We start from the raw sequence: 16,284 nt of genomic DNA on the forward strand, positions 1-16,284 counted from the left end.
GAATGTCTTTAGACTGGTGCATGGATCATGGATTCTACAGGTCAGGTGGTCATCAGGCCTGGTGTGGCAAGCGAAATTTTACACAAAACTGTCACAATTTATAGATGTTTGTGTTTTGATTTTCCTTTGGGTTTGTTTTCAGCAACTCTTTATTACTCTTCAGGTCTTGCCTGTGATCATTATTGTTTATGTTTTCCAGGTGGCACGTTATTGTTTATGGTGTGTTTGTAGTTCTGTTATATGTAAGACATTTCCGTTGGTTACATTGTGTCCTTGTGTTTTTGTTTAGTTCCTGTAGATAACAGTGTGATTATGTTTGTCCATAGTGCTTGCTGTTGCTACAGTTACTTGGACTATCCAGTAGGTGTCATTGTGGTGTTTCTAGTTACATACAGTTCTTTTTCTGTACTGGTTGCTGCCTGTATGCAGTTTTCCCTATATTGGCTGATAATAAATTCCTGACACGCAATCACAATGTACTGGTTATTATAAGCAAATCTACATGGTGTCAGAAAAGGGATGTTCGTTAAGCCTGCACAGTCCAAAGAAGGCAGTAGGAGCCGGCAAAGACGATGACCTTACGGCCGCAGCTACGGGCAGCAGCATCGACAATAGATGTGGAGAACATGGTCCACTCGAACTCTATGTCACCAACATCCCCCGGGATCTGGTCAAAGCTCTCCCGGAGGTGGGAGTTGAATACATCCCTGGCCAAGGTCTCCGCCAGGCGTTCCCAGCAGACCCCCACTATGCGCTAGGGCCTGCCAAGTCTGTCCGGCTTTCTCCTCCTCCAGCAGATCCAACTCACCACCAGGTGGTGATCAGTGGACAGCTCAGCCCCTCTCTTCACCCGAGTGTCCAAAACATGCGGCCGAAGGTCTGATGATACGACAACAAAGTCGATCATTGACCTCCTGCCTAGGGTATCCTGGTGCCAAGTGCACTGATGGACACCCTTATGTTTGAACATGGTGTTCATTATGGACAATCCGTGACTAGCACAGAAGTCCAATAACAAAACACCACTCGGATTCAGATTGGGGAGGCCATTCCTCCCGATCACGCCTCTGCAGGTGTCACTGTCATTTCCCACGTGGGCGTTGAAGTCCACCAGCAGAATAATGGAGTCCCCGGGAGGGGCACTATCCAGCACCCCTGACAGGGACACCAAGAAGGCCGGGTACTCCGCACTACCGCTCAGCCCATAGGCCGAGACGACAGTCAGAGACCTATCCCCAACCCGAAGGCGCAGGGATACGACCCTCTCATCCACTGGGGTAAACCCCAACACGAGACGTCTGAGCTAGGGGGCTACAAGCAAACCCACACCAGCCCGCCGCCTCTCCCCGTGGGCCACTCCACAGTAGAAGAGAGTCCAACCTCTCTCAAGGAGATGGGTTCCAGAGCCCACGCTGTGTGTGGAGGCGAGCCCGACTATTTCTAGTCGATATCTCTCGACCTCCCGCACAAGCTCCGGCTCCTTCCCCCCCACCGAGGTGACATTACATGTCCCTAGAGCCAGCCTAAGCATCCGGGGATCGGGCCGCTGAGGTCTCCACCTTCGTCCGCCACCCAATCCTCTTTGCACCAGTCCCTCACGGTTCCCCCTGTAGGTGGTGGGTCCACTGGGGGATGGCCTCGCGTCTCTCGTTCAGGCTAGGCCCGGCCGGGTCCCGCAAGGAGCGACCCAGCCACCAGGCGCTCTCCAGCGAGTCCCGACCCCAGGCCTGGCTCCAGGAAGGGACCCCGGCTCCGCCGTACCAGGCGACGTCACGTGCCTCGATATTTTTGTCCTCATGGGGGATTCTTGAACCGCTCTTTGTCTGACCCATCACCCACGTACAGGGACATTGACAATAAAGAAACTCTGCACAAGTCACACAAACAGGTAAATCTTGTTGCTTTTGGAGGTACAAAGATTAAGCCCATAGGCACAGCTACTCTCAAGTGCAAGCTAGCTGGACAGTTATTTGCCTGCAGTTTCAAGTTGGAATACAAAATGTGCAATCCATTTTAGGATTAAAGGACAGTGTACAACTGAAACTGGTAAACTTTAGCAAGGAAGTCTACTATATCGACACTGATCAGGATGGAATGTTAACACAGAAAGTGTTTCATGAATACGCAGATCTGTTTAAAGATGAGGTCGGAGACTCACCTGTGACCTATTCAATGAAATTCACACCAAATATATCACCAGTTGTCAACCCTCCAAGGCGCATTCTTGTTCCTATGCAAAAAAAAAAAAAGTAGAAAAGGAACTCCAGGGAATGATATCTTTACACAGTGCTTTTGCTACAGTTAAGGCATCTGGATGTTTAGTTGGAAATAGTTCTATCCATTTAGAAAATGCATCTATAATGACTAAACAGAACTTTTTTCCCTTCACTGTGGTTGAACTCAATAAAATCCATATTAATTGTTTGAAAAGGGTATCTTAGTTTTGAAAATTGTCCCCTTTGTGGTCTTAACTTCCCTTGTGGATAATGTTTTACACATGCTAAACATGTTTTACAAAAATTTTTTTTAATAAGAATTTAGAATTAAATCTATATGGTATATAATATTAATATATCTGTCCTACTATTCCCTCCTGTTGAGACATTGTGAAACACGATGGCTCAATATTGTTACCCATTTATATAGGTTCTTTGGTAGGTTTATTATCTGGTCAAATATAGTTTTCATCTTTTAATGCAGCTCCATGTTTTCCACATTTCTATCTCTTGTGGTGGACTTTGTTGTTGCATCTCTTTTAACACAATATCCATTGTCACCAATACATATCCTGTTTGTGTCTTCTCCCTCTCATCTTTTTAGAGAAATCATTCACATAAACTATTTCGTGATCCTGCAAATCACTTCTAATTTTTTGTTTCTTCTTTTTTTTTTCTAATTCTGCAGTATTAATGCTGAAACTGCATGGGAACCTTTTAAGGTTAAAAGGTGAAACAACACTATTGTAGCACTGCAACTGTCATTTTAGGCTGCAATTACAGCTCTCACATAATATGGTTGCGCACACGCAACACTATCTAGTTTTGAAAAGAAATAGGCTATTTGTTTCATTTTATCTCCATGTTGTTGAACCAGAACTGAAGTCATAAAATGTCCCTTGAGCAATATGTATGGTCGACCTAGCTTAGTTTATGAGCTCTCTTATTATTCAACATTTCATTTCAATTCCTTCTGACGAAATGCTACCGACCAAATTATCCAATTCCCTTACAGCGGAATTACCTAGTCGTTTCTGATCTCCTTGCGGCGAGATCCTACCTAAATTTATCGCTATTTCTTTGCGGCGAAATAAAACCTTCCCAATGCAGTGTCCTTAACCGGCGACATACTACCAAACAACTTTCAAGTACTTTTCTTCTTTAGCTAAACCCACATCAGTAGGATCTTTTGACCATAACTTATCAGGGACTTCATTCAAAAACAGTTCCTCCTGTTCAGTAAGGAATAATTCTCATTATTGCTTTGTATGTAAATGTATCCCTTCTTACACTGTCACTGTCCAAAATAATAATTTTCTAGTTAATCCTGTGGATGCACTAGTTTCTGTATTCATTGTTGTTGCAAACCAGTCTGTGGCATCTTTTCCCCTCTGCACTATTCTTCCTATGTCCTGCCACTTGAGTTCTTTATCCTTGAATAAAGATATGTGTGGAGATGTCCACATTTTGCAGAGCTTCTTAGTGTCTTCCGCTAACAACTTCAGCAACTGACGTACTCTTCCTATCTGTATAAACATAAGTTACCATAACTTTTGTAGGTGTTACTTTAGTTAATGCTTCTTCATAAGTTGTATCTGGTCCAGGAGTATTTTTATACCACATGGTAATATGTAGATCATCTGGTGTCATCTGATCTTGTAGTCGAGTAATGACATTTCTTCCTTCTTTTAATAAAGCTGTCCCTACGTCTAGGAGTGGCTTATTCAGAACATCCAGTTAATAGTAGTAATAAGTTGGTCTTGCTCCTTTCTAACACCAACACCCTGAGGTGTATTGTCTGTAATTTCCTCTGCTTACTCCTCCTCTCTGACCCCTGCGGTTTTTGTCCTCTGCTCTTCTTGCTGGAAAAAGGTGTTGACTATTTTTTATTTTATTTTTTTATCCTTCATTACTTTTCTGCATGGAGGGCATGATTTACATAGTCTTCTAGATTTGCTGTGGGGAACCCTATAAAATGTCTCCTTACCCAGGTATTAATTGCATCCCTGGAACCAGCATGTAGTGCATTTTTTAACTGCTGTCAATAAGCTCCTTGCTTGTCTTGATCTTCTTGTAGACCACTATGTATTTTAAACACTTTTGTCAGTCTAATGCTATATTCTTCAAAAGGTTCTTCCTCTTTTTGTTTCACTCTGGCTATTTTTGTGTAGTCAGCTGTGCGTCTGTACCTGACTGTAAGCCTATCAATTAATCCCATCACTCTGTTTGTTCTGCTGTTAAAAAGAGTAAAATATTTTCTAAGGTTACTCAAAAAAAAAAACGTGTCATGCCATGAACCTCCGTGACAAACTGTATCAACAGCCTCCAGCGCCTCAAAACAATAATAATAAAAAATAAACACAAATAAAACATACATGAGGTACAGCCATGGTGGGGATGGATTATTCACCAAAGGGACTCATTTTAGCCCATCCAATCCTGTCAAACCTCATCAGATCTTTGGTACATAACAAAAACTTTCCACCTACTCTTTTTACTCCCCTTCTTCTGTCCTGCTGTTCTACTTTGTAAATCCATCAAAAATTACTTCTTAGCCCTCTGACCTTTTCTGCTTTCCACAAAAACGTCCATTATTTTCTCCTGCATCACATCTCTCTCTCTTTAGTTACTTTTAAGCAATAATCTACATCATCATAACCTTATTTTTCCATTTTTCTTGGGTCATGTTTTGTTCTTTAAATTATTGCATCCTATAGATCAACTAATTTTTTAGAGTTTAAACGACCATCATAATGATATGTGGTTATCCATTTATCTAAATATTTTAATTTTAATATTTTAATTTGATCCTGTGCTTCCATAAATTTCCAATCTTTACATTATTATTCATTTTAGTGTATTTTACTCACCCCTTTTCCCATTTCTTTTATTTAAATTTGGTCCAGCATATAAATACCTAGGGTATTCTAAATACTAGATTATTCTGCTCAGTAGGGTGACAGAAAAATCTCCTTTTGTGGTAATTCTCACTTCAACTCTTTCGAGTGGAGAATTCTTGCCTTTGCATCCACAAAAGTTAGTCACTTTCAATCCCACTGTTTTGGTATGAGGCAAAACCTAGTGGTTTAAATCCTCCATTCATCTCTCACACACACACATTGTTAAACGCGGATTTTTCTTAGTATTTTCTGTTGTTGTTTAAAATACTTCTTAACACTCAAAGGACTCCGCCGTCCTGGATCACGGAACTTTCAGTATTTTCACTAATACTTTAAGCAGAACTCCGGCGCACTGCTGTTACCTGTTAGTGCCTAGGTTTACAGGGTTTGTTTTTTATTTCAGGCAATGACCCCAGTCATTCGTCACACTTTTTTTAAATCTAGATTCACTCACCACTTTGTCCTCTCCTCTCTCTCAGAGTTAGCCGTCAGCCGTCAGATCCCAGCGGGCGGGCCGAAATCCAGTCCCGGAAAGGTGTGTCTCCCTGTTGAAGACAGCCGTGCGCACGGTCTTTTCCTGGAGTCTACCGACCCGCTGGAACCATCAGGCGTAGTTGGAATCCGGCTCTCGAAGCACCAAATTATAGTCAGGTTTAAACAGCCTAAAATACTTATAACATCACAAAAAGAAGAGAGAGACAAAGTATTAGTTATTTTACTCGCTGCGAGGAGAAACGGTCAAGATGTGCTCAGTTACAGATCTCGCACCGCTCTGAACAGCATATGCCCGCACCTCTCTTTTTATTATCTTTTTATTTACAAAAACATTGTTCTCTAAAGGATGGGAAACAACAGCTGCATCATAAACAGGTCATAAACTCCTTTATCTTTTCACAACACACTTCCCACAGTCTCCTCCAATCTTAGGATCAGTGTGTTGTCATATGTTCAGCACCATCAGCCTTCATCTTTATGACCTCCTCAACTGGACTGCTTCCTCCTAGCAAGCTCAGCTCCATTTATGATCTTTGCCTGCAGACAACTCACACATTCTTTACTCACACAAACATCATGAATGATTATAAGATAAAATGGTTAAAATAAAGAATAGGAATAAAATAAGACAAACTTTATTCAATTATTCCAACAGTAATACCCTCGACTCACGCTGTAAATATTTTTGCTTTCTGTTTTTATTAAAATCCTTCAACCCACCATGTCGCTCTGGAGCTTCACTCTGCACCTTGGACCTGTTGAAAACACTGTACACCATGACAAGTAATTCATTCACTGCATGGGGAGCAATTACCTTTTCACATGGAGCCATGTTGGTTTGGTTTGGACAACTTTTTTCCCCTTCTTAACTGAAGTCATTCTTCAAAAACTGCTTTTTGTATTTCTTCAGGTTGTTTTTATCTAATATTAACATTATTTGATGATCTAAATTAAGTGACAAAAAAAAATTAAGTGACAAAAAAGGAAAAACTGTAAGGGGGCTGATACTGAAACTTTTGTGTCACTTTTTAAAGTGATTTATCCATGTGTTTATAATCTGTACTGTGCCATGGTTATGCATGTGAATCTCCTCCCTAAACAGCCAGATGCCTCTTTTACTTTCTTTAGCAGCTAACGTTGTCCCAGGCAACACACCTTGGTGTGATTAACAAGCACAACTCCTGCAGGGCTCAGAAGGAATGACAGGTAAATTTCATTTAGACAAGAGGAACACGTAGAGCCTAATTGCCTGCTTTCTCAGAAGGCTGTGTCCTGGCTAGGCTGTGTCTTTTAAAAGAAGTTCCTAATATGGGGCACCGCTCAAGCTCACTCCGATGAGCTTCTGCCAGAGTTACACCTGCAACCTCACACAAAATACTAAAATGAGGAGACAATGTTTAAAAGAAAAGCCCTGCTTCATTGACCAATGAGGATTCTATTCAATTTAGTTGTATTTATATAGCGCCAACTCACAACACTTGTCATCTCAAGGCACTTTACAAAGTCAGTTCAATAGAATCATACAGAATTTAACTTGGTTATATACATTCCAATTAATCCCAACCATCAAACAGTGCAGTCAGATTCAGTTTTTTTATTCAGATTGGTTAAAACATTTGTCTATCTAGGAAAACCCAGCAGATTGCATTGAGTCAGTGACTTGCAGCATTCACTCCTCCTGGATGAGCATGTAGAGATAGTGGACAGTCACTGCTGTTGACTTTGCAGCAATCCCTCATATTGAGCATGCATGTAGCATCGTCTACAGGGCCACGTGGATCATCTGTTGAAGGAGAGCATTCAGGGGGTTCCGAGAAAAGGCTGTTTCATTGCACAAATAGTAAGATGTATTGATCTGCAAATTTACCTTCAAGTTCCACTGATCAAACTTTCAGTATGAAAAAGAGGAGTGTAAGTAGGATGAGCGAAGATACCCATAAAGCAAAGCCACGCAGAATTATCACCACCACAAAATGTAGCAGCAGATAGGTGCTGTAGGTTCTAAATGGTTCTATAAAAACAAAGCACAGAGCCACCTTGATGCTTACTCGTTCCATCTGCCACTGAATGATCCTCTCTCTGAATGATCTGCTGTATTGAGAATTTCTTTAGAAGAACATTTATCTAAACAGAATACTATTTATTCTGTTGACGCTAAAAAAGAATAAAGATATTAACTTTATTTAAAAATGTTGTTCTATAACCAAACCCAGGCAGTGTTTGTGAATGCAATTCCAACCCCTTGTTGATGATTATAAATATCACTGCAAACTGCTCATCCGCACCCTGCTTAAAGCAGAATTTATAAACACAATCTGGATTTTACAAAAAAGAAATCAACAGTGTTTATTTCTAATTTAGTTTTGTGAATTTTGTGTTTGCTCTATCATTGTCTTGTCTGATTCTAAGGTATTTGGCTCATCAATGTGTGCAGATGCTAAATTAAAGCTTGAAGGTGAACAGGATTTTCTCTTTGTCTGCAACCTTTCGGTCTATGGAGATGTCAAACTCCACTGTGGACATTGACACTGGTGTTCCAGTAGTAGGCTGCTTGAATCCACTTGAAGAAAAAGCATCATGTAAAGATAACCTAAGGTGTGTGTTGTAACATTTTTCCACTCTAAAAAAAGAACAGTTGAAACACAAAATTAAAAGCCAGAAAATGTATATTACATGCATACCGATGAGTGTCAATCTATAGTTGGAATTGCAGTTCTTTGGTTATAAAAGTTTGAGACATTACATTTGGTCATGTTCATGTAAACACAGGAGGTCTGAGGACTCAGAAAAAGAAAGAAAAAGAAACTTTTCACATTTTATATATTTTTTTCTTTTTGTCTAGTTCCATTTCGCCAACGCAGTGTTTCAGTGGCTGAGACAGAGAGGACATACCAGAATTCCACAGTGAATGATGAAAAATAGTTTATATAGTGATGTATCCAAGTAATAGACAGGTGAGAAACAGATCCATTAGAGAATGATATGGTGATTTATGAAACCCACTGAAACTATCTGCAGCTGGACACCTGCAGTGAATCTGCTGAGGCTTGTCCTAATTTAAATGAAACTTTTTCACAGCAGCTCTGCAACCACTGAAGTACTTTCTTTTACATCACAAAGAGGAAGTTAAAAGGCTCCTTCCTTATGTCAAGACAGCTGGTGCACTGCTCTTAACCCGCAGATACAGACAGACGTAAAAAGGAGAACAAGCAGGCACCTCTGCTGCACAAAGCGCAACGGTCACATTTTTATCTCCAGTTTTGGTCTTCAAACAAAGAGGTAAGTGTTTATAGAATATATGGTGAGCAATTGTAGCCTGGAGATTTTTGTTTGTATCAAAATCTAATTCTTCTTTTTGCAGATGGCACAAGGAAGACAGCGGTACTTCTTGTTTCATTTCACACTCGTGTTGTCCCTGGTCCTTGCATCAGCTCTGAAAACTCTCGACTCAAAACGAGAACTGCAAGACAGTGGGTTTGGGCGACCCCCGCCCCGCCACGGCCTCAAGCTTCTGGTGTGGTACGTCCAGAACTGCCTGGACAACAACATGAGGGCTTTGTGTGATCCCAAGAAAGGAGAATATGGATTTCATGAGTTTAAGAATTTTGGGAGAAATCCTCTGCTTCCAGTGATTCACGACAAAGGGCAGTACGCATATTTTACCCTTGGTAACCTCCACTCTCCTCATGCTGAGGATCTGCCTTACAACGTCAGGAAGGACTACAACCCCAGAGATCCTCACAGTAACATGGACAGAGTTCTGGTGAGATACAACAAGAACAACAGACGCATTGAGGAGATATATGCGTCTGCACATTACAATGCAAAAGAGACATACAAAATTGGCCCAAATCTTCTGGCTGCTCTTCGGCAGAAAAAAACGTCTTATTTTAATGGAAAGAGATGTTCTTCTGATGCAGAATCCCTTCTGTGGCAGCCATAACATCTTTGACCCAAAAATAAATCCATGAGAAATGTAAACTTCTTTCATACAATCTTGAGTAATATGTATCCAGAAAATGCTTCTGTTAATTTAAGAAATGTGAGTAACTTAAGAATCTTACCTGCTTGTAGAACATATAGAGTGATATATAATGTCTAAAATCAATAAAATATTTGAAATGTTAAATGAGGTGTGTTTACTTTGTGTGAAATTGATTGTGTATATACACTGCTGAAAGAAATAAAGGGAACACTCAAATAATACATCCTAGATCTGAATGAATGAAATATTCTCATTGAATACTTTGTTCTGTACAAAGTTGAATGTGCTGACAACAAAATCACACAAAAATCATCAATGGAAATCAAATTCATTAACCAATGGAGGCCTGGATTTGGAGTCACACACAAAATTAAAGTGGAAAAACACACTACAGGCTGATCCAACTTTGATGTAATGTCCTTAAAACAAGTCAAGATGAGGCTCATTATTGTGTATGGCCTCCACGTACCTGTATGACCTCCCTACAACCCCTGGGCATGCTCCTGATGAGACGGCGGATGGTCTCCTGAGGGATGTCCTCTCAGACCCGGAATAAAGCATCAGCCAACTCCTGGACAGTCTGTGTTGCAACGTGACGTTGGTGGATGGAGCGAGACATGATATCCCAGATGTGCTCAATCGGATTCAGGTCTGGGGAACAGGCAGGCCAGTCCATAGCTTCAATGTCTTCATCTTGCAGGAACTGCTGACACTCCAGCCACATGCATTGTCCTGCATTAGGAGGAACCCAGGGCCAAGCGCACCAGCATATGGTCTCACAAGGGGTCTGAGGATCTCATCTCGGTACCTAATGGCAGTCAGGCTAACTCTGGCGAGCACATGGAGGGACATGCAGCCCTCCAAAGAAATGCATGAATGAATAAAGATTTGTTTATTTAAAGGATAAGGATTTTAAGAATTTTTCTTGATTGCCTTAGTGACCTGTTAACACATTAATGTGTTGCAACAATAGTGCTGTCCCTAAAAATGTATGGGCAAAATCTCCCCAACAATATGTGCTTAAAATTAGAACCATTAGGATGAGGTCAGAAAATTTGATTAGGGTTTAAATATTTTCCCTTACTGTGACACTAAAATGTTACTAGACACACCATGCTATCCCGGATATTTCTTCCTCACAGCTACTCCCATAACTACTCCCAAAACTTGAAAAAGTCTGAACATTTTCAGGTTTTAATTTAAAAGCAATATTCATGACCACAGTTCATGAACTAAACATTAATATTTATTTTATTGGAGTTTAACTTTTCACAGATCTGTCTAATCTGTTACATATAGCCTTTTGTTATATAATAATATATAATATAAAAAACACAAATAAAATGTTTAACTACAAATGGCTTTTTTTTTAGATTATACATTTCATATTTATTCCCAACTAATTTGTATAGTTAAGGTATTGTTTATAGCTAATAGATTCTGTTCTATTCTATTCTATTTTATTCTGCTCAACCTCTTTGTCCCTTTGATATGCAGTTGTTTCAGGACAAGTAAGAGTCATTGTTTCTTAAAATGTGATTATGATTCACAATTCCCTAATGACCAAAACACTAAAAGCAAGGCCTCTTTCAGTATTTATCTACATTTTTCTGCCAGAAAAGATGAAAAACAAAATGTAACTTAGTTGAAATATAATAGAAAGATTATTACAGTTATATAAAATTAGACCTGGGTTAATGATATTACCCTACTGCTGAGGTGAAAATGCACCATCGGAAGTGAAGCATTTTAACCTTGTGGTGGTGCAGTGCAAAACACTACAAAAATTCTGCAGAGCTTTCATACATTTGTGTGAACTCCAATGTTAGCTTGAATAGTAGGTAGTGAATCAAAATGTTGACTCTAATGAGTTGTGAAACAAGGCAGCACATACCTTTATGGCCAAAAGGCACAAACTCTTGGAAAACTCACTTTCAATATTATGATGACAAAGCACCCTCACGCCTGCAGTCCTCAAAACCTACTGAATGGTCTCATTCATCTTCGGCTCTCCTCTCTTGCCAATGGCAGGACATCATAAGGACCGCTGTATGCTCACCGGTTGAATTCAGATTTGATTCCATGCCCCCACTGAAAATGTTACTGGCTATTTTCAGCAGGTAAGAGAGATTTATTGAGTGCTTGTACCAGACCAAATCTGTGGAACACTGAAGATACAGTACAACACTTGATCTTGTTAAAGGGCCCAAGGGCATTTGAAAATTCCCAGCTATTCCAGCTTAGCGTCAGGATGTTCAAACTCAACTTTGAAGAAATAAAAAAGCAGCCAATATTTGTCTTACTTACTTCACAGATCAAACACACACGAAAGGGGCAGACATGTTGACCACATAATAAATGTCTTTCATTTTGAACAATAAAAATGCCATGATCAGCTTATATGCTATTGTAAAGATATCTCATAATTTACCACTTCAAAGTTTCTAACCACAATTTTTTGGTAGAGGGTTTAGTGGAACTAAGTGACGAGATCAAGCGGACAACCCTAGTTACAAGCTGTCACAGCAATTAGGACCAAAAACAAAGGAAAAGCAAGCCTGGGAAGGACAAGACTAAAAGGTGGATCTAACAATGAACCAAGGAAACTGCATGCTCACCCGCCCCTTTATTAGGTACACTTTTTTCATACCTTGTTAGAACAAAGCAAATCAGCCAAGCGCTAGAAGCGCTAAAGATGAGTTGCTGATGTTACAACCGAGCATCACAATGGGGAAGAAAGGAGTTTTAAGTCACTAACGTGGTTGTTGGATGCTAGATAAACAAGTGTGAGTATTTTAGAAACTGCTGATCTGCTGGGATTTCCACACATACTGTTATCATTTCTCAGATTTACAGATGGAGATTTCTTTTTTCTCTAAAAACGAGAAAATATCCAGTGATCAGCACTTGTGAGGACAAAAATGTCCTATTTTTGTTAAAGGTCAGGCAGAAAATGGGTAGACTGGTTTGAGATGGCAGAAAGGCCACAGTTACTCAAAATACCACTCTACACACTATCCAACCATAAAGCAGATGACCTACAGCAGCGGTAGATTGGACCAGAAGCCTTTTCTGTAAACTAAGAACAAAAAACTGAGGCTACAATTCCAACGGGCTCACCAGAATTAAACAATAACAGATTGGGAAAAAAATCATCCAGCTTTGGTTTAAGCAACATGAAAACATTGATCTATGTTGCCTTGTACCAGACTACTCCTGGTGGTGTAATGGTTGTCTTTATACACTTAGCACAATACTGATCATCATTTGAATACCATAGCCTACCTGAGTATTGTTGCTTCAAGATTCTCACCTTGTGTGTCCTTTGTGCTTCATGGGTCTGACTCCTATGAAGCAAGCTCAGCATCCTCATCTCCTGCTCACAGCCAAACAGACATCCCAACCTCCTTTGACCCACAGCTTTCCTGTCGCACCTCAAATGTTTTATCTTTCACCTCAGCCATGGACCCTTCTGCTTCGACATGTTTGCCTTCAACCAAATCAGAAGATACTAATGCTCCCTTTGCCTCCACCTTCCACCTGTGTGTCTCAAGACGTCAGGTGAAGCTACGACTGGAAAGACTGAACCGGAACAAGGCTGCAGGTCCAGATCGCGAAGGCCTAGACAGAGCAGATCTGTGGGATTCTACAGCACCTCTTCAACCTTAGCCTGGCCCAGAAGAAGGTTCCAGTGTTGTGGAAGACCTCCTGTCTTGTTCCGGTACCAAAGAAAACTCACCTATCAGTCCTCAATGACTATAGACCTGTTGCACTGACATCCCACATCATGAAGGTCCGAGAGAGACTGAGTAAGCAAACTATAAACTATCAGGACCCCCTTCAGTTTGCTTATCGCTGTGGAGTTGGAGTTGAAGATGCCTTCATACACCTGCTTCAACAAACCTACTGTCATCTGGACAAAGCCAGCAGCACTGTGAGGATCATGTTCTTTGATTTCTCCAGTGCATTTAATACAATCCAACCTGATTTGCTTTGTCAGAAATGCCAGAAGACTCATGTGGAGGCCTCAATAATCTCCTGGATCAAAGACTACCTGACAAACAGACCACAGTTTGTGAGACTGAAAGGTTGTGAGTCTAACCAGGTAGTCAGCAGCACAGGAGCATTGTACTTCTTGAGGAAGCTGAAGTCCTTCAGTGTTTTTAGCAAGATGCTGCATATCTTCTATAAGTCTGTTGTGGAGAGAAATGCAGTTAAACGCCTTCAGATGATTCAAAATGCTGCAGCAAGAGTTCTGATGCAAATTAAAAAGAGAGATCATATTTCTCCTATTTTAGCTTACCTTCATTGGCTCCCTGTTAAATCCAGAATAAAATTTAAAGTTCTCCTCCTCACATATAAAGCCCTTAATGATCTAGCTCCATCATACATCAAAGATCTGATTGTTCCATATGTTCCTAACAGAGCACTTCGTTCTCAGACTGCAGGTTTACTGGTGGTTCCTAGAGTCTCTAGAAGTAGAATGGGAGGCAGATCCTTTAGTTATCAGACTCCTCTCCTGTGGAACCAGCTCCCAGTTTTAGTCCGTGAGGCAGACACCCTGTCTACTTTTAAGGCTAGGCTTAAAACTTTCCTTTTTGATAAAGCTTATAGTTAGAGTGGCTTAGGTTATCCTGAGCTATCTCTGTAGTTATGCGGCTATAGGCTTAGACTGCTGGAGGACATAATGACCACTGTCACTCTCAGCTTTTAACTTTATGTTCTCTCTCTTTTCTCTTCCTAGAAGCTACATCTGGCCTGATGCTGTGTCTACCTGTGACACCGTCCTGGAGGGGGGCATCGTCCAAGTTTATCTGTTCTTTCTTTCTAGATGAAACAACTAAAGGAGTTACATCCATTAACATTTACTTTTCCTTTCCATAGAAAGTACTCCTGGATCAGAGCTTCTTTGTTCTCTTTGTGTCTCTGCTCTGTTCTCTCAAACCCCCAGTCGGTTATGGCAGATGGCCGCTCACACTGAGCCTGGTTCTGCTGGAGGTTTCTTCCTGTTAAAAGGGAGATTTTCCTCTCTGCTGTCACTACATGCATGCTCAGTATGAGGGATTGCTTCAAAGTCAATGCCAGTGACTGTCCAGTGATCTCTTCTGTCATCATCTGCTGGAAAAGCAGCATCAGAGCCAGTTAAAAAAGCTCAACAAGCAAATAAAGAAGGCTGGCTCTGTTCTGGGGACTCCTCTGGAACCTCTGGTGATTGTTGTGCAAAGAAGGATTCTTCATAAAATGAGGAACATTATGGAGAACCCTGAGCATCCTCTTCATGAGGCTGTTGTACAACAACAGAGTGTCTTCAGTCAGAGGCTTCTTCAGATCTGCTGTAAGACGGACCTCTACAGGAGATCCTTCCTGGCCACAGCCATCAGCACCTACAACGGCTCTTTGAGGAAACCTGAATAAATTGAACTACAACATTTAATTTCCCTTTGGGATCAATAAAGTATTTCCGAATTGAATTTGAATTGATTTGAATGAAATATTTACTTGACACTGTAAGGATTATGATTATTGATTATAAATATTTATCAAACATTATAATTAAAAATCATAATTTAGAAAAAATAAATTCAAATCAAAAATCATTTCTTACGAATAAAGATCATAGATACACTCTGGTGGAGTGATTATTGGGCTCACAGTACAATTAATTAATCATCATTAATAATTTATGTTTATTAACCTATACCATGCCAAATGTCACTGTGTCATCAACCCTTTCACCAAATGGTGGAATTCTAACCTTCTTTTGATAGATAGTCACTCAACCACAAAATAAACACAAACACTGTTTCTTTACCTATGTGAACATTTATTAAACCAATCATCCCTCTTACAATCAAATCATTCCGGTCCAACAATGTTCACCTAATTAAGCATGCACTATTCTACAAAGGGGTACATTAATAATCAAAATTAAGGATATATGTTGGAGGGCAGATGAAGATCAAACCAGCAGTTTATGGACAAATGAGAATAACACAACAATTTGGATTAAGTTTGAAAGTGAAACAGAACCACTACGTTGTGAAGCCTTTCTCCGTGTGTGACAGCAGCTATCAGCTGGCAGAATGGTAGGGCAATGCCCCTTTGCCACTAGCAGCTGATAGCCCTAAATCTTGAAAAAAGAGTCATAAAACTCTAAGGCAGGAAGCCACAATTCCAGAACGCAGACTGCAGTCTGCTTCGAATGAAAAATGTCCAAGCTTTAACTCCTGGCTGATTGGCAATTAGTAGGACGAACGCACAAAAACATGAGCACAACCATGCTTTGCAGTTCCACAGTATTCAGACAGCAAATCAAAACAGTTCAGCATAAAGCACTTCGAACAATATTGCATGCAACAAGCTAATACCTTGGATTAACTAGTGGTGGTCCTAATTTACCTTAACTATGCCACACCCTGCCCAGACCTCTAAATACACCTATCCGATTTAATATAAAAACAACAAAATTACTTTGACGTTAATTTCGTCTCTTCACGGGCTTGAGGAGGGGTCGTGGGTCTGAAGGAAAAATCAGGGGGGCACCAGAGTGTCACGCATCCGTGATCAACTCAAAACGGTCAAATTCATCCACCATGGCCACACCTAACCTTTTTCCAGAATCAGTAAAACCCTCCTTGGTGCTACAACTCTGCTCAAATCATAAAAATAACTTCTGTTTTGCTGAATG

General features: G+C 40.5%; 1 protein-coding gene across 1 annotated transcript; it reads left to right on the forward strand.

The window, feature by feature from the left end:
• Positions 1 to 8,765: 8,765 nt before the first annotated feature.
• On the forward strand, positions 8,766 to 9,740 carry si:ch211-198c19.1 (uncharacterized protein LOC100151013 homolog). Its single transcript, XM_047361842.1, has 2 exons — positions 8,766 to 8,890; positions 8,973 to 9,740. The coding sequence occupies exon 2, from the start codon at positions 8,973 to 8,975 to the stop codon at positions 9,552 to 9,554; it is 582 nt and encodes a 193-aa protein (XP_047217798.1). The 5' UTR covers positions 8,766 to 8,890; the 3' UTR covers positions 9,555 to 9,740.
• The last annotated feature ends 6,544 nt before the right edge of the window (positions 9,741 to 16,284 follow it).

Source organism: Girardinichthys multiradiatus, chromosome 3 (assembly GCF_021462225.1).
Source record: "Girardinichthys multiradiatus isolate DD_20200921_A chromosome 3, DD_fGirMul_XY1, whole genome shotgun sequence".
Taxonomy (NCBI): Eukaryota; Metazoa; Chordata; class Actinopteri; order Cyprinodontiformes; family Goodeidae; genus Girardinichthys; species Girardinichthys multiradiatus.

What these genes read in the sequence shown, in the direction of transcription:
- si:ch211-198c19.1 (XM_047361842.1), top strand. Translation starts at nt 8,973, where the DNA reads ATGGCACAAGGAAGACAGCGGTACTTCTTGTTTCATTTCACACTCGTG.